General features: G+C 43.9%; 1 protein-coding gene across 3 annotated transcripts; it reads right to left on the reverse strand.

Annotated features, from left to right (window-relative positions):
• Window positions 1-574: 574 nt before the first annotated feature.
• On the reverse strand, window positions 575-23,940 carry wu:fc23c09 (podocan-like protein 1). Of its 3 annotated transcripts, none has more exons than XM_043709903.2 (5): window positions 22,547-23,940; window positions 20,114-21,138; window positions 18,667-18,738; window positions 11,434-12,304; window positions 575-1,972 (listed from the first exon to the last, which is right to left on the reverse strand). In XM_043709903.2, the coding sequence occupies exons 2-5, from the start codon at window positions 20,127-20,129 to the stop codon at window positions 886-888; spliced, it is 2,046 nt and encodes a 681-aa protein (XP_043565838.2). In that variant the 5' UTR covers window positions 20,130-21,138; window positions 22,547-23,940; the 3' UTR covers window positions 575-885. The 3 variants fall into 3 exon arrangements, with proteins under 3 accessions (XP_043565838.2, XP_087853177.1, XP_087853178.1); XM_087997051.1 differs by having other exon boundaries at window positions 20,114-21,490; XM_087997052.1 differs by lacking the exons at window positions 20,114-21,138; window positions 22,547-23,940 and adding an exon at window positions 19,943-20,013.
• Window positions 23,941-27,527: the final 3,587 nt, after the last annotated feature.

Consider the following 27,527-nt stretch of genomic DNA (forward strand, 5'->3'; position numbering starts at 1 on the left):
CTGGGGTACTTCTTGACAAGTTTTGAGGGGCCTGGCCAGGTCCATAACACCAGTTAACATTTTGTGTGGTAAGGACCCTCAATTGCACAGGCTGAGCAAGGTGTGAGAATAAGACCCATGAAGGAAATCCTACAGTAAAAAATATTCACCTCATAGAATCCCTACAGTGCAGATAGAGGTCATTCGGCCCATTAAGTATGCACCAATCCTCCAAAGAGCATCCCATCCAGACCCACCACATCTCTGTATTTCCCATGTCCAATCCAACTACCCTGCACATCTTTAGACTGCAGAAGGAAACTGGAGCATCTGGCAGAAACTCACGGAGACACGGTGAGAATGTGCAAACTCCACACAGACAATCAACCAAGGCTATAATCGAACTCAGGTCCCTGGCACTGTAAAGCAGCAGTGTTGTGCCAGTGTGCTACCCACAATGTATTATTCTGATGTGCAGCTATTGATCTGCTGCTAATGGATCAATTACATGATGTAAGCTTATGTATTGATTGTGTGTTGATATTCAAGTACTTTGATTAAATCTCAAAGACACTGAGTCATAACAGCTCAAACATGGAAAGGAGTTTTTTTATTCATACATATCACTCTACATCCATAAAATAAAAAGGGAAGCACATCAAAAGTATTGGATTCCCTCTTACAGGTTCCAATAATATCAGAATACAAAGTCATGTGGCCAAAGTCTTAATCTTGTTTTACAAATGTTCTTCATTGCATCCAAAACAGAATGGATCAAAATTGATCTCTTTTGCTCTGAGTGTAAAAACAAACCATACCCAATAAATTCACAGCTAGCTTTGAGCTACAAGCTTTTGTAAAATCTGTCACCTGAATTGGAAAGGAGTCGAGTTTCCTCTCTGAAGCTCAGTCAAGGTGAATCACCTGATAGCCCCGAAGACATCTCAATGCCCGGGCATCCAGTTGCCTCTGGTCCAAGTTGTTCTTCTCAAGGCGGACCAATATGAGGTGACTCCTTTCCCAATGGTGACCACAGACAGAGTCTCCAGGAATAGCAACGATCCTATTGCTGTGAAGGTAGAGGTTCTGCAATGTTAAAGGCAGTTGGCGAGGTACCTGGTGTAGCCGGTTGTGACTCAAGTCCAAACACCGGAGCCCCGGCAAGTCCCGAAAAGTGCCAGCTGCCACCAATGAAATTTGGTTGTGTGCTAAATAGATTTCCTCCAGGTTCACCATGTTTGTAAAGGCATCCCTCCTGATGGCGGTGATGCCATTGGCATGGAGAATCAGTTTCTTCAAGGAACGAGGGAGTAGCTTGGGGATAGCAGTGAGAGAATTTTTACTGAGATCCAAATATTCAAGCTGGGTCATGTATTGGAAGGCCTTTTCCGTGATGCCTTTATTGTTGAGTCGGTTGTCATGGAGATCGAGATAGATCAGTGCAGAGGAATTGGTAAACACACTGTCTGGTATTTTTCGAATCTGATTTCCTTCCAAGTACAACTGTCGTAGGCTTGTACTCAAATTGGTGGGAATGGCAGTCAACAGGTTGTGATTCATTTTGATGGTGTGCAAATTCTGCAGTGGTTTGAAGGTGCCTGGGGGAATGGACTCGTTCCTTATCCTGTTGTCATTGAAGCTAATGATTCGGAGATTCTTGCAGTTTGCCCAGACATTCGATGGCATGACGCTGATATTATTTGAGTTCAGCGTTAACTCTTCCAGGGACATGGGTAGATCTTTAGGCACCGTGGAGAGATTGTTCTGATCCATGTATAATCGAGTCAGCTTCTGTATGCCTTCCAAAGCACCCTCGACCCCAATATCTGTCAGCTTATTATTGTTCAGAACCAGAAATTCCAGCAACATATACTCATCCAACAAACCCAACGGAATTAAGTCGATCTTGTTGTTCATTAGAAGTAGGTTCCTGGTGTTGAAGGGAATTCCATATGGGATTTTGTTTAGCCCTTTATCGGAACACTGGACAATCCTGAAAGCAAACAAGCATTTAGAACTGATGAGAAAGGTAACTATTTAGTGGTACATGGCCAGTGATCTTTAACAACATAAAATGACAGCAGCTTTTCCAAGCTATTGATAATTTTGGAAGAAGGGGCCTTGTCTGTTGGGAGAGGAATGAACAATGCACAAGAATCCAAATTGGAATGCTCATACAGATTACTGTGCTGCTTCAGGTTACAGGGAAAGAGAGGTGTGAGGGTGAGTTTTGAAAAGAGTTGTAGCTCAGGAAACCCAAACACATAAATAGAAAGTGGGTCACACCACCAGTGCTTCACTGAAGGCTCACCAATGATGTTACCTGGTATGGTGACGAAACCTCTGAAAACAAACCTTCCAGCTCAGCGAGCAAACTTGCATCCACAGTGTGAGGCCATGGAAGGATTTAAAATGATGGGAATTTGAAATTTGAGGATATGAGCTACAGAATGACAAATGAGCTAAAGTTTGAAGAGGATTGAGGATTTGAGGATTCGAAGGTCCTTGATGTGTCTTCTTTTTGAACAATAATCCTTTAACTGCAAAACGTTTGTTGTAAAGCTGAATATAATGTACAACCAGTAATTCCATATTCCCTGCACCACCAAATAAGAACAAACTATTGTGGATGCTGGAGATCTGAAATCAAAATGAAAGGTGCGGGAGAAACTCAGCAAACCCAGCAGCATTAGTGGAGAGAGAGACAGAGTTAAAATTCAGAGTCTGATTTGACTCTGCTTTGGTACAAGCTAATAGAGGTCTTTACACTTGTGAAAGACTTTGACATAGGCAGGGAGAAGGTTTCCAGTTGTGTGAAAGAGCATAGCCAGAGGCCATCAATACAAAACATCCAATGATGACTTCAGAAGAAATTTCTTTACTCAGAGTGATGAGAAAGTGCAGTTCATGAGAAGAGGGAGCAGCTAAAGTGAACAATAAAGAAGTTAGCATGGCGAAGGAGAAGGAAGCAGAAGCTCATTATTTATTACGTTACTAGATTAAATGAGGGAAGTGGCAGAGACTCCAGTTAGGCAGATAGGGATGGTCAGGTCTGACTGCCTTACGTCAACGCTGTAATTTCTGTGTATTGCAATAAAGTATCGTCTAGTGCATGGTTTGACACAATTCCAATGTGTTTTGACTCTAACCCACAAGAGATTCTGCATTTTTCACTTATGCATAATTCTGCAGTGAATGTAGTGATTGTCATGAGGTTAGCCAGGTGAACCACCTAGAATATGAATTCCCTGATTGGAATGGTTAATCTGATCCAATCAGGGAGCCCTGGCTGACAGATAAAAAGCAGAATGTTTTTGATTTAATCCCTGCCCTCCCTTTTATTGTTTGATCACGCAGCATTGCCCTTTGATGTGAAGGGCACTGCTTGTCACTGGCCACTCAGGTGTTTCCTTTCTTCCTGGTGGTGGAAACTAAATAAAGATTCGTACACCTTGTGTCTTTCACTTGCACACACACATCGGTGCCAGGGAAAAATAAGCACTATCACCGTTAAGCAGTAGTGTGGGAAAAAAAATAAAAAATATAAACAGGAGTGTCAGGAAAAAGAAGAGAAAAAAAAAGCAGAATGTCAGAGATTCTGTTCATCTGAGAGCTGGCTCTGAGGGAGCAGGACCAGCATCAAGGACTTTCCACGTGTAAGTAAAGGGTGACTTGGTGACGGGGTACCAGCCTCTGTGGAGTTATTTCAGTGAAGTGTCTTGGAACTTAGAGGCTGGTAGATGCAGGGTATGCTGGATGACCGAGAGAAATTGAGTCTTTGGTTAAGAAAAAGAAGGAAGCATATGTCAGCAGAGATCAAGTGAATTCTTAGAGTAGAAAGGCAGTGAGAGTATACTTAAGAGGGAAATCAGGCGGACAAAAAGGGGACATGAGATCGTTTTGGCAAATAACGTTAAAGAGAATCCAAAGGGATTTTACAAATACATTAAGGATGAAAGGATAGCTAGGGAGAGAATATGGCCCCTCAAAGATCAGCAAAGCAACCCATGTGTGGAACCACAGAAAATGAGGAGATACTAAATGAGTATTTTGCATTCGTATCTACTGTGGAGAAGGACATGGAAGATATAGAACGTGGGGAAATAAATGGTGACATCTTGAAAAATGTCCATATTACAGAGGAGGAGGTTCTAGATGTCTTAAAACACAGTAAAATTGATAAATTCCCAGACCTGATCAGGTGTACCCTAGAACTTTGTGGGAAGTTAGGGAAGTGATTGCTGGGCATCTTGTTGAGATATTTACATCATTGATAGTCGCAGGTGAGGTGCTGGAAAACTGGAGGTTGGCAAACGTGGTGCCACTATTTTAAGAAAGGTGGTAAGGACAAGCCAGGGATCTAAAGACCAGTGAACCTGAAATTGGTGGTGAGCAAGTTGTTGGAGGGAATCCTGAGAGACAGGATGTACATGTATTTGGAAAGGCAAGGACTGATTAGGGATCGGAGAAAGTGAGAACTGCAGATGCTGGAGATCAGAGCTGAAAATGTGTTGCTGGAAAAGCGCAGCAGGTCAGGCAGCGTCCAAGGAGCAGGAGAATCGACATTTCGGGCATGAGCCCTTCTTCACGAATCCTGAAAAAAGGCTCATGCCCGAAATGTCGATTCTCCTGCTCCTTGGATGCTGCCTGACCTGCTGCGCTTTTCCAGCACCACATTTTCAGCTCTGATTAGGGATAGTCAACATGGCTTTGTGTGTGGGAAATCATGTCTCACAAACTTGATTGAATCTTTTGAAGCAGTAACAAAGAGGATTGATGTGGGTAGAGTGGTAGATGTGATCTATATGACTTCAGTAAGGCGTTCGACATGATTCCCCATGAGAGACTGATTAGCAAGGTTAGATCTCATGGAATACAGGGAGAACTCGCCATTTGGAAACTGGCTCAAAGGTAGAAGACACAGGGTGGTGGTGGAGGGTTGCTTTTCAGACTGGAGGCCTGTGACCAGTGGAGTGCCACAAGGATCGATGCTGGGTCCTCTACTGTTTGTCATTTACATAAATGATTTGGATGCGAGCATGAGAGGTGTAGTTAGTAAGTTTGCACATGATACCAAAATTGATGGTGTAGTGGACAGTGAAGAAGGTTACCTCAGAGTACAACTGGATCTTGATCATATGGGCCAATGGGCTGAGGAGTGGCAGATGGAGTTTAATTTAGATAGATGTGAGGTGCTGCATTTTGGAAAGGCACATCAGGGCAGGACTTATACACTTAATGATGATAAGGTCCTAGGGAGTGTTGCTGAACAAAGAGACCTTCCAGTGCATGTTCATAGTTCCTTGAAAGTAGAGTTGCAGGTAGATGGAATGGTAAAGGAGGCGTTTGGTATGCTTTCCTTTATTGGTCAGAGTATTGAGTACAGGAGTTGGGAGGTCATGTTGCTGCTGTACAGGACATTGGTTAGGCTACTTTTGGAATATTGCATGCAATTCTGGTCTCCTTCCTATCGGAAAGATGTTGTGAAATTTGAAAGGGTTCAGAAAAGATTTACAAGGATGTTGCCAGAGTTGGAAGGTTTGAGCTATAGGGAGAGGTTGAATTGGCTGGGGCTGTTTTCCCTGGAACATCGGAGACTGAGGGGGTGACATTATAGCGCTTTATAAAATCATGAGGGGCATGGATACGATAAATAGACAAAGCCTTTTCCCTGGGGTGGGGGAATCCATAACTAAAGGGCATAGGTTTAGGGTGAGAGGGGAAAAATTTAAAAGGGACCTAAGAGGTAAAGTTTTCATGCAGAGCATTTATGGATTGACCTGCCAGAGGAAGTGGTGGAGACTGGTACAATTACATTTAAAAGACATCTGGAAAAGTTTAAATGGCCATGTGCTGGCAATTGGGACTAGATTAGGTTAGGATATCTTTTTCAACAGGATGAGCTGGACCAAAGTGTCTGTTGTCGTGCTGTATATTCTGTGACACTGACTCTATGACTCTATAACTTCACAGAATTACAAACAGAAGGCGGCCATTCAGCTTGTACTTTTCGCCAAGTGGGCAAATTTCCCCGAGTCCCATTCGCCTGCCTTCTCCTCAGTGAGCCTGGTCAGACCACATGTGGAAAGCCCCTGCACTGATCTACTGCAATATAATACTTCTCTGTAATCTGTTTATCCGACTGTAATGTTTATCCTTTTAACTTTATTTCTTATTTTTTAACTCATACTATGAATCACCACAAGTTAGTGTAACTTTTTTAAAATCTGTTTTCTACCTTAGATTTTGTACGTAGGTACTTTGTGCCTATGATGGCACCGTGTGTGGTGGCATTGTAAACTTCTTACTTTATTCCCATACTTCTGTACCTGAAAATACCTGACAATAAGCAGAATTCTAATTCTTGCCCTGCACATCATATCTTTCAAATACGGGTCTGCAGAGGAACCTTGTTTATCTGAACCACATGAGCGGGGAGTATTTTGTTCGGATAATTGAATGTTTGGATAATTGAATGTTTGGATAATCGAATGTTTAGATAATCGAATGCCAAGTATCGGGACCTTGCGATCTTGCCGGGTAATCCGAAATTTGCCAGATAATTGAGGTTCCTCTGTAATTCCTTTTTGAATGTTTCAATTCAATCTTCCTCCAGCAGACTTGCAAACAATGCATTCCAGATCTTAACCAATCTGTGCAAAAGGTTTTTTGCCAATCTTGCTTCTTTTAGCAGTTACTTTTAAAACATATTCTTCCAGCTCTCAATGCCCCTATTAGGGGGGATAAGTTTCTCTCCATTGCCCTGTCATCCTGATATTATTTACAGGTGCTTTAAGAATTCTTTCAATGCAGATACCACCTTTAGCAACAAACTGTCACGTGACGCATGAGGTTCTGAAATTAAAATAGGTTCTTTTTAGCGCCGTAACAATGAAATGGTTAATGTGTGCCTGACGTACCAGGAGCACTTGTGTTAACAGTCAAAGTTCCAAGGCTGTCAATCGTCCTGACGATTAATCAAACAGCACTGGCTTCCCTCGAGGAACAGGGGCCCATTGTGTCGATGACAGAGACACTCTTGTGAGTTGAGGAGAGTCATGGAGGCTGTCAGTGTTTTCAATGCAGCTGGCAGTTTCAGTATGTGTGAAAGGAACAGACCACACGGCTCCCAGCGAGAGAAAACCAGAGATGTGCCAGGTCACAAGATTCACCGAGAACTGCCAAGATGCTAGGGTGAAGACAGCCAATCGCCGGTAGGACATGTTACAGGAAACCAGCAAGACTGAGGCTTGCATCTGACTCACACGACAAAACAGTCCAGCGTTGTTGAATGGTTATTTCCTAGCAGTGCAGGACAGGAGGCCGGGTTATTGTGGTCATGAAGTCATTAAAGTCACTGTCTGCTCAATCGGGTGCCGTTTGGTCAGTCAATCCCATTCTGACTCCCCATCCTGGGAAGCAAATCCAGTTAGATCCCCTCTCCCTGCCCAACCCCTGCACCCTGAAAATTTATTGCCTTCTGGTGTTTATCAGAATCTTTGATTGTCTTCAGTTCATCCACCCTCACCGCTGAGACTTTCTGTGCATCATGTTCACTCAGCTTTGTTATATTTTATTCCCAGTGGCTGGACGGGAATTTGGGGTTAATAAGAGTGGAAAAATGTGGGGCGGCAGGGTGAAGATGGCCAGCAATGAGGGGAGAAAGGTATTGGGCTGATGTGGGGGGGGGGGGGGGTCGCTGATCAATGGTTGGGGTAATGGGTAACAGGCAGAGATAGTGGATGAAGAGAGGGAAGGCTTTGAGATGGGGAGTGGTGAGGTGAGACAAACAGATGGAAAGAGGAGGTTATCAACAATGGGAGGGGAATGTGAAGTGAGGAGGGTGATAGTGATGGTGTAGGAAGAGAGGAATAAGAGAGGCAAGGGAGGTCACCAGTGGAAGAGAGGATGTCTGTAGGACGGGGAAGGGTGGGCCCAATTGGGTTGATTCTCAAAGTAGGACAGAGTGATGGTGTGAGGAAGTCATTTGTAATCGTCAGTTCTACCCACAGGTAATTATTCCTGCCAGTTAGAGTGCATAGCGTGATGTAAATTTCATAACGATGTTGAATTCAAAACCAGAATGCCTAGAAGTGATCATATTTCTGTCTCATCTATCACCAAACTGCACTAATTGTTGACCAACAGTTCATTAGTGTTGCTTTGTGCTAATTAAACACAACTGTTTAATTCCATCCGGCTAACTTGCAAATCCTTTTGAGAGCTTGTGGGAGTCTGAATGTGATTTTCACAAAACAAAACCTCTCCTGGAAGTGCTGAAATTTTAAAAATACAGAACTGGGAATGCAGAGACATCATCATTTACCTCATCCAAAATGGCGGGCATCCTGCAGTCTGGCTGTGGGGTTTGTGTGGTGTAGTGGCAGTGTCCCTACCTCTGGATCAGGTGGGCCTGGTTTCAATTCCCACCTACTCCAGGCTTGTGGAATAACCTCTCTAAACAGATTGATTAGTAAAATGTCTGCACTCAAAGGTTTCTGGACATTTAGTGCGTCCATTGATGTCGGAGGAAAAATAGGAGGTGCACAACGAAATGACCAGGACAATGACTGCTTGAGGGATTTTGGAAAAAAGGATTAAGAACAAAAGGAGGAACGAACTGAACTGAGGGTGAGCATTTTATGGACCTTTTTCTTCTCATTCTTCCAGAGGTGGGGATGAGTAATTTGGAATGGGGACAACAGAAGGCGATAGTCAAGTGAGGACTAAGTGGAAGTGAAGCTCCTGGATGGGCTGTGTTGGGGAAGGCGGGAGAGTGTTGGAAAGAAGTTTAATGATGGACTGAGTGGGTAATTGGATGTCGAGGTGATGGGGAGTGGTAATGGCAGAGTAGCGGGATAGGTGAAGGGGAAGGAAAATTATCAAAGAAAGAAGCAGGGACAAAGGGAGATAGAAGTGGGGAAAGAGAGGCAGAGAAAGAAACTATGCCGTGTATTTTAGGTGGGTTAGCAGAAAATGCAGAGGTACAGGGATAGGGTAGGGGTGTGTGTCTGGTAGGTTACTGTTTGGAAGGGCAATGTGGGCCAAATGGCCTGCTTCCACACTGTAGGGATTCTATGTAAAGCATACAAGAGAGTGAACAGATTTGTCAACATATGACAGAAGATAAGTGTGTAAATTAGCTTGCTGAGCTGGAAGATTTGTTTTCAGATGTTTCATCACCGTACTAGGTACCATCATCAGTGAGAGTCTCTGGTGGAGCGCTGGTGGTATGTCCCACCTCTCTATTTATAGGTTAAGGTTTCATAAGGTGGGTGATGTCATTTCCTGTTCTTTTTATCAAGGGAAGGTAGATACTTATCATCAAACCGAGTGACAAATCTTCTCAAAAATCGAATATAGAAGATCAATTGGCAATCAATAAAAATCGGACAAAGTATTTTAACTTAGTTTTATGAACTTGGCATACTTTAAATGGGGAGCGAGCCAATATGGAGTGATCTTTTCACTTTCTCCATGAATTAACACTTGTCAGGTTTAATTCTGAGAAATAACCAGCAGAATCTGATGGTCCCTCACTCCTGGGGTAGGGGACGGTAGGTGTTGGAGGTAGAGATGGGCAGAGTGGCCTGTGAAATTCCTGAAGTGGCTTTCTCATGCCCAATTCAATGCCTGAATGGCCAATTAATGGCAAAGTACAGGCCCACAGCTGGCAGGAAGGGATCATGGTCTGGGGACACAGAGGTGGTGTGACCTCAACTCAATTCATTCATGGGATGTGGGCATTGCTGGCTGAGCTGGCATTAATTGCCTGTCCCTAGTTTCCCTGGATAAAATGGTAGAGAGCACCTTCTTGAAGCACTGCATGTAGTGTAAGGACAATGTTCTCAATGTTGTCAGGGAGGGAGTTCCAGGATTTTGACCCAGCCACAGTGAAGGGACAGCGATATATTTCTAAGTCAGGATGGTGAGTGATATCGAGGGGGGATTTGCAGGAAGCGATGTTCCATATAAGTGTGACCTTGACTTTCTAGATGGTGTGCTTGGAAGGAACAGGTGCTGCTCAGATCTCCGGTTGGGAAGGAGTGAAGACATCTTTTAGAGCCTTTCTCCCTGACCGTCTGCCCCACCATCAACCCCTCCCTCCCCCCGCCCTCCACCCCAAATGCCCATAGCCATCCAGCCTTGCCAACCCAAACAATACGCCTCACCCTGGGCCCGACCATTGCAGTTCCCATTGTAAGGCATGATCCCACCACTTGGACTTGTCAAAGTGCGCGCAGTTACAGTGGTGGCCATAACTTCCAGGGGGCACCGCTGGGTTCACAGAACAATCAGTTTGGATGGCAGCTGTGGATGTTGAATGGTGGTGGGATTGCCAACTGCAGTGGGATGCATTGTCCACCAACATTTTCATTTCGAGAGCATCTAAATTGCCAATATAAGTTTGAAAAGTGCTTAACCCATTCCAGTAAACTTTCCTTACTGTGTCTTTACTCCATTCAAATTAGTAGATCCATTGAAGCAGTAGACATCCATCAAATCACACAGCACAAAATAGGCCATCCAGCCTTTAATAGCAGTGCTAGCTTATTTGAAAGAGCTATCCAATTTGTCCCATTTTTCCCTGCTCTGTTACCATTGCCCTGCAGATTTAAGTATTTATCCAACTGCCTGAAAGTTTTTTTTTTAGATTAGATTCCCTACAGTGTGGGAACAGGCCCTTCAGGTCAACACCGAGCCTCCGAAGAGTAACCCATTTCCCTCTGACTAATGCACCTAACGCTATGGGTAATTTAGTACGGTCAATCCACCTGACCTGCACATCTTTGGACCGTGGGAGGAAACCGGAGCACCCGGAGGAAACCCACGCAGACACGGAAATTGTGCAAACTCCACACAGACAGTCTGCCCGAGGCTGGAATCGAACCCGGGTCCCTGGCGCTGTGAGACTGCAGTGCTAACCACTAAGACATCATTCTTGTTATCAATTGATTGCCCATTTCAGATCACAACAGTTCACTGTATATAAAGTAAGCTTTTTCCACAAAGCCTCCTACTCCCTTCACCTTTCATGGCTCTAAACAGCGTAAGATAAATACAGGTACACAATCCTTTCTCCGAAATCCTTGGGGCCAGTTGTTTTTTGGAATTCAGAATTTTTTTGGATTTCAGAATAAATGACATTTTCACAGTGAAATTTTTTAAAAATTACCTAACAGCAGATGCACGTGTGAATAGTATGAACGCTGAGACAGAATTGAAACCTGCCAGTGCTGGGCCATGCCACCATGTCATATCTGAGTGACGTGGTTCGAGTGGGTGTGGATTTGGGTCACCTGATCACACGCCAAAATGACGCTCCACACTCCACGAAAAGATTTCAGAGCTTTTCGGATTTCGGAATTTCAGATAAAGGATTGTGTACCCGTAGTATGGGTTAAATGTTTGGATCTTTATCAATAACAGAACATATTAAAAAAAAATCAATACCTTCCGTAGCAAGAACACTGAGGGGGACAGTAATAGTCTTCAAAATAGGGGAAGGGTGTCTGCTTCACTTTGCTCTTTCCAGTCTTGCTGCTTTTCCCTTTTTTAACCTTCAGGTGCTTTGTCAGCCGATCTAGTTTTACACGAGCTTTGAGCTTCTTGGTGCTCTGTTTGGATGACCGTTGCTTTTGAGGTTTCCTGGATTGCTTTGTTGGTTTGATGACTTTCTTTAGTTTGGGAAGTTTCTCCCTGACCCCTGTGGCGTTCCTCCCTCTCACCAACCTTTGATGTGCGGGGATAGTCTGGTTCCTCGACAGCCCGCGTTTGAAGGAGGAACTTTCTTTCTTCCTTACTGCCTGGGGTGTTGAAATCTTCATCTGTGGCATTCTGATATCGGCTGCCGAGTATTGGGAAGAGTTAAGGGCCAGGCTAACGGTGTGGTTCACGGTTAGCTGCCTGATTGGCACTAAACTATTGTGGACAGCAAGCTTTTGAATCAGATTGGCTTCTGTTTTGCTTGGGGCCTGGTTGGCAATGTCTTTCGCTGGCAATGGCCGTAAGGTGACACTTATATTATGGAGCAAGAAGGTTGATATTGTGGCATTACCGGGGCCTGACCAATTGGACATTGGAGTGAGACTTTTTAACATTGGAGCTTCAGGGGAAAGGCTATTGCCAGTTGAAGCTGTGGTCTCATTACTTAATCGGTCAGCCAGATACCCATTAACCCTGAGAGTGGCAGCAAGTGTTGGTTTTCCTGGTGTCTGGAGGTTGGTGCCTTTGGTACCTTGAAGCCTGTCCACGTATTCCTGAGTCTGTGCTGACATTAGAATGGTGCGCGCTATCTGCACTTCGATCTGTCTGCTTTCCGTAGCTATTGGGAGAAAAGGAATCACAACCTCAAAATTTACAACCTGTGAGCAATAGAAATAGAAACATAGGAATAAGGAGCCGATGTAGGCCATTCAGCCTTATGAGACTGCTTCGCTGTTCAAAATTCATGGGCAGTCATCCATCTTAGCTCCTTCTTCCCATTTTCTCTTCAGCCCTAAGAACTGTGTCTAACTCCTTCCTGAAAACATTCAATGTTTTGGCCTCAACTGCTGTCTGTGAAAGAGTATTGCATCGGAACACCACTCAGACACTTGCAAATTCTTCAAGTGCTAGAAACTGGGAGGGGGGCTCTGGAACTAAAGGCAGTCAAATTAGGAAGTGGTTCCACCCAGAGCAGAAGAGATCAAGGGAATGCTGTAAAGATTCATGGGAAAACCATCCATGCACAGAGGAAGGTCATAGGATGGTAGCATTAGTGGTAATGTGACTGGGCTAGGAATCTGGATTAATGCTCAGGAGTTCAGAAGATCAGCAAAGGAATTACAATTTAATTAATTCATTCATCTGGAATAAAAACAAGGATTCTGGGTAAGCCATGATGGAGTACGGGAAAAAATTGTGGCTGTAAGAGCTGCTCCTTTTTTGTAGTATTTTAGATGTTGGAGGTGATTTCCTCGAATTCCAGGAGCAGCAATTACTTTTTTATATGCTGTTGCATCGTTTTGGAACTTTGGGGGATAAAGGTCAAAACAATGGCACCTTTAAAAGGGAGAAAGACAGACAAAGGCAGTGAGCACATGGTCTGTATGGGAGAGAGAGAAAGGTACTCACACTGCTAACTGACACAGCAGTGAATCTGCACAGTTACTGCCTTTGCTGTTTGAGTGCATCTGTCTCTGGACATCGGAGAGTGTCAAGGAAAAATTAACAAACAGCAAAATTCACAGCTGACCTTGGAGGAACCTGTGTGGGAGAGCTCACAGCCCAAGAACTGAGAAGTTCATACTTTTTAACATGTAACCTTGCTGTAAGTCTATGGTAGTGAGTAGAGTGGGCTCTTTCTTGATTATATGTTTTCTTGATACCTGTCTCTTGATTAAATTTTAAAAATATAACCCATAACTACTAAGTTAGCCTGGAGCACTGTTTTCTTTAGAGCAAAAGGACTGTGCTATTTTCCGGGTCTTTAGATTGTGAAGGAGCAAAGATGGCCTTTAGTAGAGTGATGAGCTCTTCCTGTCAGATGTGGGGGTTAAGGGAGAGTTTCCATGTTACTGCTGATTATGTCTGCAGGAAGTGTCTTTGGTTGCGAATTCTATCAGTATACATAGATCAGTTGGAGCCAACAGAGGCAATGAGGAATTTACAAAAACTAGGGGGTGTGATGGATGGTAGATATGGAAAGGGAGAACATTGTACACATTGGAACCAACAGCATTAGGAAGGGAAAACGATGAGATTCTGAAGGGAGAATATAGAGAGTTAGGCAGGAATTTAAAAAGGAGGTCCTCTAGGGTAGTAATATCTGGATTACTCTGGTACAATGAGCTGGTGAAGTTAGAAATTAGAAGGATAGAGCAGATGAATGCATGGCTGAGGGGCTAGTTCAGGGAGAAGGGTTTACATTTTTGGATTATTGGAATCTCTTCCATGGTAGAAGTGACCTGTACAAGGACAGATTGCACATGAATTGGAAGGGGACTAATATACTGGCAGGGAAATTTGCTAGAGCTGCTCAGGAGGATCTAGTAAGATGAGGGGGTTGGACTCAGGAGAATAGTGAGGAAACAGATCAACCTGAGACTGGTACAGTTGGGAGCGAGTTGGGGCAGGCAAGAACAAAGCAGAAAACGAGGTTGGACTAATAGATTAAACTGCATTTACTTCAATGCAAGAGGCCGAACAGGGAAGGCTGATGAACTCAGGACATGGCTTGGAACATGGGACTGAGATATCATAGCAATTAAAGAGACATGGCTCAGGGATGGGCAGGACTGGCAGCTAATATTCCAGGCTTCAAATGCTATAGGAAGGATAGAAAAGGGGGGCAAGAGAGGAGAGGGAGTGGCCTTTTTGATAGCGTTACAGTTGTACTGCGGGAGGGTATTCCCGGAAATACATCCAGGGAAGTTATTTGGGTGGAACTGAGAAATAAGAAAGGGATGATCACCTTATTGGGATTGTATTATAGACCTCCTAATAGTCAGCATGAAATTGAGAAACAAATTTATGAGGAGATGTCAGTTATCTGTAAGCATAATTTGGGTTGTTTTGGTAGGGGATTTTAACTTTCAAAATACAGTCCGGGACAGCCATAGTGTTAAGGCTTTAGATGGACAGGAATTTTAAAAGTGTGTACAAGAAAATTTTCTGATTCAGTATGTGGAGAAAGTGAGGACTGCAGATGCTGGAGATCAGAGCTGAAAATGTGTTGCTGGAAAAGCGCAGCAGGTCAGGCAGCATCCAAGGAACAGGAGAATCGATGTTTCGGGCATGAGCCCTTATTCAGGAATGAGGAAAGTGTGCCAAGCAAGCTAAAATTAAAGGTAGGGAGGAGGGACTTGGGGGAGGGGCGTTGGAAATGCAATAGGTGGAAGGAGGTTAAGGTGAGGGTGATAGGCCGGAGTGGGGGTGGGGGCGGAGAGGTCAGGAAGAAGATTGCAGGTTAGGAAGGTGGTGCTGAGTTCGAGGGTTGGGACTGAGACAAGGGGAGGGGAGGGGAAGGTCCTACGGAACCGACTGACCCCACACGGACTCCGGACTACGTTCAGACCAACAGAATTTGGACCTTCCCCTCCCCCCACCTTGTCTCAATCCCAACCCTAGAACTCAGCACCACCTTCCTAACCTGCAATCTTCTTCTTGACCTCTCCGCCCCCAACCCCACTCCGGCCTAACACCCTCACCTTAACCTCCTTCCACCTATCGCATTTCCAACGCCCCTCCCCCAAGTCCCTCCTCCCTACCTTTTATCTTAACCTGCTTGCCACACTTTCCTCATTCCTGAAGAAGGGCTCATGCCCGAAACGTCGATTCTCCTGCTCCTTGGATGCTGGTTGACCTGCGCTTTTCCAGCAACACATTTTCAGCTCAGGATGAAAGGAAAGGCTGGTAAATGTAGGGAATGCTGGATGACAAGAGAAATCGAGAGTTTGGTTAAGAAAAGGAAGGAAGCATATGTCAAGTATAGACAGGATAGATTGAGTGAATCCTTAGAGTATAAAGGAAGTAGGAGTATACTTAAGAGGGAAGTCAGGAGGGCATCAAGGGGACATGCGATAGCTTTGGCAAATAGGGTTCAGGAGAATCCAAAGGGATTTTATAAATACATTAAGGACAAAAGGGTAACTAGGGAGAGAATAGGGCCCCTCAAAATTTCAGCAAGGCGGCTTTTGTGTGGAGCCGCAGGAGTTAGGGGAGATACTAAACAAGTATTTTACATCAGTGTTTACTGTGGAGAAGGACATGGAAGACATAGAATGTAGGGAAATAGGTGGTGACATCTTTAAAAATGTCCATATTATAGAGGAGCAAGTGCTGGATGTCTGGAAACACGTAAATGTGGATAAATCCCCAGGGCCTCTGTGGGAAGCTAGGGAAGTGATTGCTGGGCCCCTTGCTGAGATATTTGTATCATTGATAGTCACAGGTGAGGTGCCGGAAGACTGGAGGTTAGTTAACGTGTTGCCACTATTTAAGAAAAGAGGTAAGGAAAAGCCAGGGAAATATAGACCGGTGAGCCTGACGTTGGTGGTGGGCACGTTGTTGGAGGGAATCCTGAGGGACAGGATGTACATGTATTTGGAAAGGCAAGGACTGATTAGGCATAGTCAGTATGGCTTTGTGCGTGGGAAATCATGTCTCACAAACTTGATTGAGTTTTTTAAAGAAGTAGCAAAGAGGATTGATGAGGGCAGAGCGGGGGACGTGATCTATATGGACTTGCAGGAGAAAGTGAGGACTGCAGATGCTGAAGATCAGAGTTGTGAGTGTGGTGATGGAAAAGCATAGCTGGTCAGGCAGCATCCAAGGAGCAGGAGAATCGATGTTCCGGCATAAGTCCTTCATCAGGAATGAAGTTTATGGGTCGAGGGCCTGAAAGATAAATGGGAGGTGGGGGGTGAGGTTGGGGAAGGGAATGGTAACTGAGAAAGCAATAGGTAGATGAAGGTGAGGGAGAAGATGATATGTCAGAGAGGAGGGTGGAACGGATAGATGGGAAAGGTGATGGATAGGTCAGGAGGGGGTGCCGTGTTTGAGGCTTCAGACTGGGATAATGTGGGGGAGAGGGGAAATGAGGGAACTGTTGAAATCCACAATAATCCTGTGTGGTTGCAGAGTCCCAAGGCGAAATATGAGGCATTCTTCTTCCAGGTGATGGGTGGTTACGGTTTGACGATGGAGGAGGCCCAGGACCTGCATGTCCTTGATGGAGTGGGAGGGGGGGGGCGAGTTGAAGTGTTCAGCCACAGAGCGGTGGGGTTGGTTGGTGCAGGTGTCCCAGAGATGTTCTCTGGCATGATCCGCAAGTAGGCGTCCTGTCTCCCCGATCCATGCTGAATAGAAGGCACAATGTGGGTGGGGACAATAGGACTTGGTCTAACTTAGATGTATGAGGAGGCATAGCTATTGTAAGCTGAGTATTTGCAGGGTAGAAGATGGAGCCATGAGGGTAAAGGACACATGACCATACGCATAAATCAGGTAGGGCTTTTGCCCGAAACATCGATTTTACTGCTCCTTGGATGCTGCCTGAACTGCTGTGCTTTTCCAGCACCACTAATCTAGAATCTGGTTTCCAGCATCTGCAGTCATTGTTTTTACCGCATAAATTAACTTGCAATGGTTTCCTCAATTTCCAACGCACTACTTAGTGACTCAGTCACAAGCATCACATTACGGGCTTGAAACAGGAAGGGTGTGCCAAAGGCATCGGGAACACCACTGTATGAGATAGGGGCAGGTTCAAAATAGAAATAGTGGAAGAACTCCCAATGACAGAGGCAGTTTGGAATTAGAATACAGGGATGCTTGATGGCTAGCAAGGACATGATGGGCCAAAGTGCCTTTGGCAGTGCTGTAAAAATTCTAAGACTCAAATGTGATTGCAGGCTTCTGAAAGACTCCATAATTTGGAGCTGAAAATAAGTGTGGCTGGTGGACAACTACACTCTCTCTGGAAAGCTAATTACACATTGAGGAAAGAGAATCATTTGACTGAAAATTACAGAGAAGCAACATCGTTCTCATTTTGCTGGAGCTGTTATATTTAAGCAACTGTCATTACTTTTTTTTATTCATTCATGGGATGTGGGCATCACTGGCTGGGCCAACATTTATTGTTGATCCCTAGTTGCCCTTGAGTAGGTCATGGTGAGCTGCCTTCTTTAACCACTGCAGTGCCTTCGGGAGGGAGTTTTAGGATTTTGATCCAGCAACAATGAAGGAACAGTGATATGTTTCGAAGTCAGGATGGTGAGTGGCTCTGAGGGGAACTTGCCAAGTATCAGCTGCCCTTGACCGTCTAGATGGAAGTGGGTGTTGGTTTTTTGATCTTGAGATGTGGATGGCACTGGCCAGGTCAGCATTTGCTGCCCATCCCTAATGACCCTTGAACTCAGAGGGCAATTAAGAATCAACCACATTGCTGGAGCCCCATGCAGGTCAGACCAGGTAAGAATGGAAGATTTCCTTCACCAAAAGGAGATACGTGAACTGATTTCTTGTCTTAGGACAATCGACTGTTGGTTACCAAGACAATGGGAAAACATGAGTTGATACATTTCGCGAGGTCAAATACAAGAGGAAGGTATACAATAAATGGATGGACCTTTGGGAGCTTTGACATACAGAGGGATCTTGGGGTGCAAGTCCGTAGCTCCCTGAAAGTGGCATCACAAGTGAATAAGGTGGTAAAGAAGGTGATGGCATGCTTCCCTTCATCAGTTGGGGCGTTGAGTATAAAATTTGGCAAGTCATACTGCAACTGCAGAAGACTTTGATCAGGCCACACTTGGAATATTGTTTGGTGACCACAGTTCTGGTCACCACACAATTGGAAGAAAGTGGAAACTCTGGATAGAATGCATGAGAGGTTTGTTGCCTGGATTGGAATGCATTAGTTTTTATGAGGAGAGGTTGGACAAACTTGGAGTTTTCTCTGGAGTGTCAGAGGCTGAAGGGCAACCTGACAGACGTATATAAAATTGTGAGAGGCATGGATAGGGTGGATGGTCTTTCTCTCAGGGAGGGCATAGATTTAAGGTGAGAGGGGCAAAGTTTAAAGGAGGTATGCTCACCCCCATAGGAGATGTGTAAATCCAGAGCATTGACAGATTGATGTTTAACACAGAGAGTAAGTTTGTATCCACCCTTCACCATGCTGTTCTTGATGCTACTCACTGTTTTGTGAATCAACAGCTGAACCTTGGAGCAGGAGAGCAGCCCACATCAACATCCAGGAGAAACCCATTCCTTGGCCAACACATCAGGAAGAACAATGAAACATATGTAGAGTTAGAAATACTTACAGAATGTTAGACAGCAATTTCACTTCTCTTACAAACACCAAACTCCTCTGGACTGAAAAGCAATAGGTCTGGACAAGGAAAGGGAATTTTAATGAAGTGGGATGATGATGAACTGGAATATTTTCCCACACCACCAACATTGGACTTCAAGATTGCTCGGGCAGACCAGTTCACTCTGCAACCAATTGAGGCCCTTGACTGGTCAACACCTGACTATTGAAGGGTCAGTTCCTAACTGAGATTCAAATAGCTCAGTTCAGAGTCGGATGTGGCAGGAGCCAGCCCGCACGACTGATCCACCAATGTGGGCTGGCTGGCCTTTGAGCCCTGAGAGATCTTCCTCACTCCCCCTCAATTGTTTCTTGGCTCAGTCTTCAATCTTGGGACATGATGGTGGTCAAGTGTTTGCTGCACCATCAGCGAAGTAGCCAATCCACCAGCCTCTAGACTGGTCAAAAGCACTTGACAGAAAAGGCCTTCTCAATCACTGTCCTGATCCCAGTCGAAAGCCCTGACAGGATTGGAGAGTGTCTGATTTCCCAAAGATCTGACAGGCATTCAGAGCCCTGCAGTAGATTTCTCCATGTTAATCTCTCCTGCTGAATCAAAAAGGAGTAGAGATTCCACTCTTAGAATGTCTAACCTTGAAACAGCCCATTGACCCAACTGGTTCACACAAACACTCACCTATCCTATTTTATCTCAATCTATCAGGAAATCCAGCAATGTTCTCTCATGTATTTATCTAGCTTTCCTTCTCCCCTTACATTCACATTCTAACTATTCCCTTGGTGAAGAAGTACTTCTTCAATTCCTTGATGAACTTAGAGTCATGGAGTCATGGAGATGTACAGCACAGAAACAGACCCTTTGATCCAACTCATCCATGCCAGCCAGATATCCCAACCTAATCCAGTCCCACTTGCCAGCACCCGGCTCATATTCCTCCAAACTCTTCCTATTCAGATACCCATCCAATTGCCTTTTAACTTATTTATGACTATTGTGCATCTTGGACCCCTAATTATGGGCTCTTCCACAAATGGAAAGAGCTTTACTACATGACCCCTTTCCTTAGAAATATTTAAGACCTCAATTAGGACACCCCTTCTCTTCCCTGGAAATAAATTGAGTCTGGCCTGTCTCACCTTTCCTGCTGTCAGCTCCGATGTCATTTATTCATCAATCAATGGACTGTGCAGAGTCAAGCTTGATCTGTGCTTTAAGTATGATTTTACAATTCAGTAACACATTCCTTTCCATACTAGTACAGAATAGTAATTGTAAACTACAGCCCATTACACTTCCCTTGGCCTTACCTTTATTATTCTTCATTTTGTTTTTGGGGATGTTTTACGTGCTTAGCTTCATCAAAATTTCTCAAGCTTCTGCCGATGGGCGATAGAGATGATTTGGAGATGGGTTGGAGCTGCACTGGTTTATAACGCAACATCAAACAACAAACCCATCAAAGACTTTCATGTGACTCCACTCTCTGATTTTCACACACAAATACTGAAAAGGGGAAGTGTTTCTTTGCTGAGAAAGGTCACAAGAGGTGAAAGAGTGAACAAGAACTAATATTCCCCAACACAGTTGCGTTCTGCAAGTTGAGAGGTTAATAACAATTTGGTGCCATTGTGACATTTTCTCGAGGTGGGACTCTCTATATCAAGCTTTCTTGTCCTGTCTTTGCTTATTTATGTTGTTTTTTAGAGGGTAGATTTCCTAACAACATTTTTACAGATACAACTTCACATTCATTGTAGGTGGACAAGTGCAGACAAGTTCAAAGGAATGGACTGAGGCAGGCTATGTAATAAAAAAAAATTGTAAAATCTCGAAGAGTCATACTGGACTCAAAGTGTCAATTCTGTTTCTGTCTCCACAGGTACAGCCAGCCCTGCTGAGTTTCTCCAGCACTTTCTGTTTGCATTTCAGATCCCCTGCATTGGCTGTATTTTGCTTTCATTAAATTTCAAAGCTTGCTCCTTCTTTGTGTTAAATAGAACTTCTCCCAGAAACAAAGTGTAGCTGAAAAAGCAAGCTGTGGGAGTAGATCTCACAATGTCGGGCCGGTGAGCAGGGAGAATTTGCATTGAGGTGCCAACAGGCAAGTCTGCAAAGAAAAATACGTTTGGGAATTTCAAACTGTTTTCCAAATGCTCTTCAAAGTGTCACGTGATTTATTTGCTTTCGTTTTTCAGTTGACCTCTACAATGCTTGCTGGAGCACAGGAGGAGGAAAGGTTACAAGGTCTCTGTGTTGCTATGTAGCAGTTTATTGCAATTGAGGTCCCACGGTGGCTTCCCAGTCAGTCTGCATGCTGACACAGTCAACGGGCCTGGATAGTATGAAATAGCGGTCAGCCTAGACTCTAAAATCTTCTTGAGGAGGAAAATAGTTTTGCTTGATTTAAACTCACAGCAGGAACAACATATGCAGTGCTTTGGAGACCAGGATGAGCAATCATTGTCACAGAGTCCAAATGATACCATAAGAGGCCATTCAGCCTGGAGTACATATTGTTCACTATAGCACAGTCTCATCAATCCCATTACTCCCTCCTTTCTAAACCCACTCTGTGTAATGTGTATATTTATCCATGATGAGTGTCATTGGGTAGGCCTGCATTTATTGCCCATCTGAGTGACTAGAGAGGGCATTTCAGAATAAATCACATTTCACTTTTGGACCTGGAGTGACATAGAGGACAGACATGTAAGTGCAAATAGCAGATTTTCTTAAAGAGCATTATTTGAACAATTAGAATTTGCATTAACTTTGTTGTCACATGTACAGCAAAATGTTTACACGTCACCACTTATGGTGCCATCTTAGGTACAAGGTACCTAGGTACAAATTCTTCAGTACAAATTCTTCAAGGGAAAAATAAATTAGTAAAACAAAGAAATACGAAGTACAGCATTACAGATCATCAGAATAAATTAGAAAGATCCCAAAGTCAAATCTCACGAAATGTTAATCCTCATCCTGGCCCCTCAAGGAAAGAGGAAAAGAAGTGAGTACAACTTTGAGTGGGTGCCTAGGGCCTGGTTCCTGCTCTCAACAGATTAGGCCTGAAACCACACACCAGCAACCATCCCATCGTTCACCTCAAGGCTTGTCTTAGAATCACAGACTGGACCTGACTCACCCCTTGGACTGACATGGATATTTATAAAGGGCTCCCGCTGCATTGGGAGGGACAGACGCTCTTGCCCTTGCAATATAAGATTCCAATCAGACCAAAATGGGTGGTAAAAGAAAGTGGATAGCTTCCCCCCACCCCACCCCTTCCCAATTCCCTCCTTCGGGCCTTATTTCTTGCCAAAGAGGCAAGAGTTAACAATGAGACCAATGCCTTTCTTGCTGCCTCTGGGCAACTAAGCCAATGGAGGAGCTAATTACTCCATTGTAGTTTTAGGAACTAGAATTCCCAGACATGGACTACATTCAGGTCTTTGATATATGTTGCAATCCTTTTCCCAATACTCAAAATTCAACTGTTCAGTTATGAGCATGGAGCAAGTTCCTACAGAGTTCTAGATGAAGTCAGTAAGGTTCAGGCTGGGCCTCCTCAATGGATCCTAAACTGAAGTCCATGTTGTACCCTTCACATTCAATATTTCCTTTGTGTGTCCAGCACAATGGCGAAAAAAATCTTGTATTTGTGTAGCACCTTTCACGATATCTGAAAGCTCTTCACAGACAATAAACAGGAGCAGGAAAGACCACTTGGTCCATCAAACCTGGTCCATTAATCGATATGGTCATGATCCTGGGCTTCAACTCCACTTTCTCAGCTGCCTTCATATTCCTTGATTCTCTGAGAGACAAAAATTCTGCCTATCCAGTATTAAATATATTCAATGATGGAGCATCCCCAACCCCCAGTTTAGAAAAGGTTTCAAACCCTTTGAGTGAAGTAATTTCCCCTCATCTCAGTCCTAAATGACCTGCTCCTTAGCCTGAGACTATGCGTCCATGTATTAAATTCCCCAACCAGTAGAAACAATCTGTCTTACAAAATGTGCTCACCTGCTGGGAGCAGATTCAACTTACAGAAGGCAGTTGAATAATTATTAGGTAAGGAAAGGATTTCTACAACAATGCAAAAAGAGCAAGAGGTAAGCAAGACTAATTATTTTTTAAAATTCTTTCATAGGATGTTGTCATCACTGACACAGCCACAATTTTGTTTCCTATCCCTCACTGCCCTTAAAGGCTGGACCATTTTGGAGATGGTGTAGAAGGGTTAAGGGTAAAGCACACAGTTGTAGTGTGTCTAGAGTCTCATGTTAAAGCCAAACCAAGTAAAAATGGCAGATTTCCTCACAAATGGTCATTGTCAAATGACAAGGGCAGCTTTTTATTTAGAATGCATTAATTGAATTTAAATTGTCCCAACACATATCCCAAAAGCATTTCTGAGAGTTCAGAATGAGAGAGATACCAGATTCAGAATGTTAATTGTGTTACAGTATCCAAAGATGCTGCCAAACCTGCTGAGTTTCTCCAAGCATACTCTGCATTTGTTCCCAAGACCATTAACATGGTCTTTCGAATTATTACTCCAATAGCATGGCCTATAAGCAACCTACTCCCCATAGCTTTTTCTTCAAGTTGGCACAAATTGGGCCAAATAGCCTCTTTCTTCTCGACAACATTTTGTGGTTCTGCTGCAAACAAAACCTCAGTCTGATAGCATCAGATCAATGTTGACTGCAGTCATAAACTCAGAGGGAATTCATGTTCACCCAGTGCAATATCAATATATACTCAGTGTTGTACCTGAACCCATCAATTTCCAAATGTCCCTCCATATCCCAGGACAGGCTCAAATGAAGGTGTGACCAAATTGACTCTCTTGCTGTTTAAATCTCCCTATTACTATGCTGTGTCAGTGAGAAAATTCACTCCCTTACTTTTACACACCGGTTGCAGGGAGTGGGATTGATACTGTCACACATCACCTTCCAGAACATGCTTTTGCAAAGGGAGTCTGAAGAAAGATGTGAGGGTTCTTGTCGAAGTTTGTCCTGAGCAGCTCCGTGATGCAGGGCTCAGTGCTCCACTGCCTCTTCTCTGGAATATACACCGTGGCAAACATCGACTGCACCTGGAGGAACATCAACTCAGTCAAAGATGCTCTTCGGTCTGCCCAAACCTTGTTGATCTTCCAGCGCAAGGGGTTGACCCTGACCGAGTGTTGCAGATTGGCACATTCCAAAATCCAGGAAAATGTGCTGAGCGGCGCACTGAAGCTGAGGACAGCTGCCGCCAAGGCACAGTGGGGAAAGACCATTGTCTAAGGTCTTTCTGCTGAAGTTAAATGGGGCTCTGTACATTTATCAGACCCTCTTGATACCACAAATGTATGTAAATATAGTCTTGTACATGTAAGAGATGTCTTTCGTTTGTTTGGATAGAGTCAAACTCCAGTATTTGTTTGTTTCCTTGTTATGTTACTGTACAGAACTGAACTGCATTTGTGATTATATAAATATAAAAACTTTTTCCAAATAACATATATTTTGAAATTTAAAAAAGAGCTTAACTACTGTGGGCAACAAGATGGCTCAATGGCACTGCTACCTCACTGCGCCAGGGACTCTGGTTTGATTCCAGCCTCAGGTCACTCTCTATGTGGAGATTTCACATTCTCCCCACGGCTGTGTGGGTTTCCAGCAGGTGATCTGATTTTCTCCCACAACCCAAAGATGTGCAGGTTAGGTGGATTGGTCAAGGGAAATGCAGGGTAATGAGAATGAACCTGCACCCAACTTCAGAGGATCAGTGTAGATTCAGTAGGCCGAATGGCCTTCTTCCATACTGTAGGGATTCTAAGACAAATGGGATAAGTCTTTCAAATAGCCTCTTCCTTTTTCTGTAAGATTCCATGATTATGTGGGTTACATTGCCTGAGAATTTACATTATTAAAAACTTATAACAGAGATCAGGTCCTGAGAGTCCCTGTAAAACTTTCAGAGCAATTCCCCCAACATTGGCCCAACTAATGCAAACAAATCGGTAAAATTTTAAGTGGCAATTTGGGTTCAGTGCAGCTTGGGTTCTGTGATCTTTTACACTGGTTTTAAAAATGTAAACGTTAACCTTGTAAATTATTGGTTAGGCCACAACTGGAGTACTGTGTGCAGTTCTGGTCACCACTTTATAGGAGGGATGTAATTGCATGAGAGAGAGAGTGTGGAGCAGATTTACCAAGACGCTGATGTGTTACCAGGATGCTGTCCAGGATTAGTTTTGAAGAAGAGTCACTGAACCCAAAATGTTCACTCTGCTTTCTTTCCCCACAGATGCTGCCAGACCTGTTGAGTTTCTCTAGCAATTTCAGTTTTTATTTAACAGGAGGCTGCCTGGGCTGGGAGTCTGAGGTGTGAGGAAAGATTGGATAGACTTGGTGTTGTTTACTTCTGAGCAGCAATGGCTGAGAGGGGACCTGATAGAGGAGGAAAGGATTATTGGGGGATGGATAGCAAGAGGTGGGAAGGAAGATGGACACCTCCCTCTTGAACTGTCCTACCTGCCTATATTCCTTTCCACCTATCCACTCCACCCTGCACTCTGACCTATCACCATCACCCCCCACCTTCATCCACCTATCGCATTCCTAGCTACCTCACTCCCACCCCACCTCCCTCCCATCTACCTCTCAGCCCCCTTGCCCCAACCCCCACATTCTTGATGAACAGCTTATGCTCGAAACGTCAACTCTCCTGCTCCTCGGATGCTGCCTGACAGGCTGTGCTTTTCGAGCACAACACTCCATACTGCTGCTTATTGCTGACTGTTCATGCATTCATGCATACGCACAATGTTAAGCCAATTCTTAAATTTTAAAATAAATATTGAGTACTTTGTTTATTTTTGTGACCCGATACACTGTTTCATTAAAATAATTTAATTAATTGTAAAGATTTACGATCATATTTCTAACAGATGTTGCTGCGTTGCCATAGTCTTGCCAGACCACAGGGGCTGCTGTCTTATGAGAGAGAAACAACTGGTAGTGATTTAACCTGAGGGCCACCAGCTCTCAGGCAAGGGAAGACATTGAAAAGGAGAGTCCTTCATAATAACCTCAAACTGGTGATGGGAATTGAACCCACACTACTCTATAAGCCAACAATTCAGCCAATTGAGCTAAATCGATTCACTTTCAAACGCATATCACTGCTGATATGCATGCTCTTTCATGTCAGGGAGTACAGGCTATCTGGAAAAAGAACATTCACAGCACTGTGGGGAAGATAACGCAAGTTGATTCATTTTTACAGAGAGCTAGTACAGACATGGTGGTGTGAATGGCTACCTGCCTTTCAACCATTCTGTAACTACATGATAGTTGTGCACATTTTTCAAATCTTGAAAGCGGCTGCAAAAAAAAATTTAGCTGGATCGTGTTTAGCACCAGGACATGCAGGACTGTACTTTCAGGATTTTGAATGTTTCTCTTAAATTAGCTAAGCACTCATTACTGCCCCCCCAAATCTTTAAGGACAATATTTCTCTCTATTGCTGTAAGGTTATGTTGCAGGTTGTTAAAATTGTGTCATTATAGATAGTGGTTTGAGAGCCATTGAAAATGTAATTACCTTGTCGAATGCACTCAACATTTTCACTTGTATTAATTAAATCATATCAATTTTCTCCTCCTTGAAAAATAATTTTCAAGATAAAACTGTTTGTTATTCAAACGTTATGTGCTAACTTGTTGCCCAATTGGATTGTAAGAAATAGGAACAGGAGAAAGCTGTTCAGTCCCTCAAACCTGCTCTACCATTCAATAGGATCATGGCCGATTCGACATTCCCCACGTCCCCTTTCCTGCCCTTTCCCTGTAACCTTTGATTCCCTTACTGATCAAAGATCTATCTATCTCGGCCTTAAATATGCAGAAGGACTGTGCACCTGTGCTCTCTGTAGCAAGGAATTCCAAAGAGTTATAACCCTCTGACAGAGGATATTTCTCCTCATGTCTGTCCTAAATTGCTCTAGTACTTGGCAGATTCGGGAATATACAAACATGTTTGAGTGGAAACAGGAGGGACAAAAACATTTCTTAAAATGGATGCAAATTTGGCTTCAATTTGCACAAGATAATTGTTTAGCACGCACAGCAGAAACACTGTATCCTGGAATCTAACCATATTATTCCATCAGGATTTAGAAATGTTGGTAATGTTAATGGGGAGGCTAACACTCATTTTAGGATCTTGCTGAAAGATTTGGCATTAAGTGGATGGAACCTGTGTTCCACATTTCTCTGAGCCTACTTGGACCCAATCTGGTAACCCTTGGGTGACCAGCTGAAGTGAAATGGTGAGATGTTTGACTTATCTCCCTGCTGCACTCCCCATGCCTCAAACAATCTATGCCCACTTGCCCACCAGTCAGCAGCTCATGCAGTATAAATGGTCGCACGGGGTTTTTATATTTAGCATTCTTGCATCTGTTCTAAGAAATGCAAAAAAAAGTTTAGATTTTCTCTAGTGTTATCATAGAGGCAGGAGGGGGAGTCCTGCCCCCTCCAGGGTTCCCCTTCTCACAGATGTATCTCTTCCCATTCTCTCCTTCTCAGCTCCGAGTCAGAAGATCATGGGTTCAAGCACCACGTCAGGAAATTGGGAAAGTAATCCTCGATTGACAGTGTCGATGCAGTACAGAGAGAGTGCTGCACTGCTCGACATCAACATATTCTGGGTAAA

The sequence above is a fragment of the Chiloscyllium plagiosum genome, unplaced genomic scaffold (genome assembly GCF_037043375.1).
Source record: "Chiloscyllium plagiosum isolate Xiang-an unplaced genomic scaffold, Cpla_swu_hap1 HiC_scaffold_19, whole genome shotgun sequence".
In the NCBI taxonomy this organism is placed as follows: Eukaryota; Metazoa; Chordata; class Chondrichthyes; order Orectolobiformes; family Hemiscylliidae; genus Chiloscyllium; species Chiloscyllium plagiosum.

Excerpts from the sequence above, each read along its gene's own strand:
- wu:fc23c09 (XM_043709903.2), bottom strand. Across the intron at positions 12,305-18,666 it reads AGCTGTTGATTCACAAAACA|CTACGGAAAGCAGACAGATC; the intron begins GTGAGTAGCATC and ends TTCTCCCAATAG. Across the intron at positions 1,973-11,433 it reads CAGTGTTCTTGCTACGGAAG|GATTGTCCAGTGTTCCGATA; the intron begins GTATTGATTTTT and ends GTTTGCTTTCAG.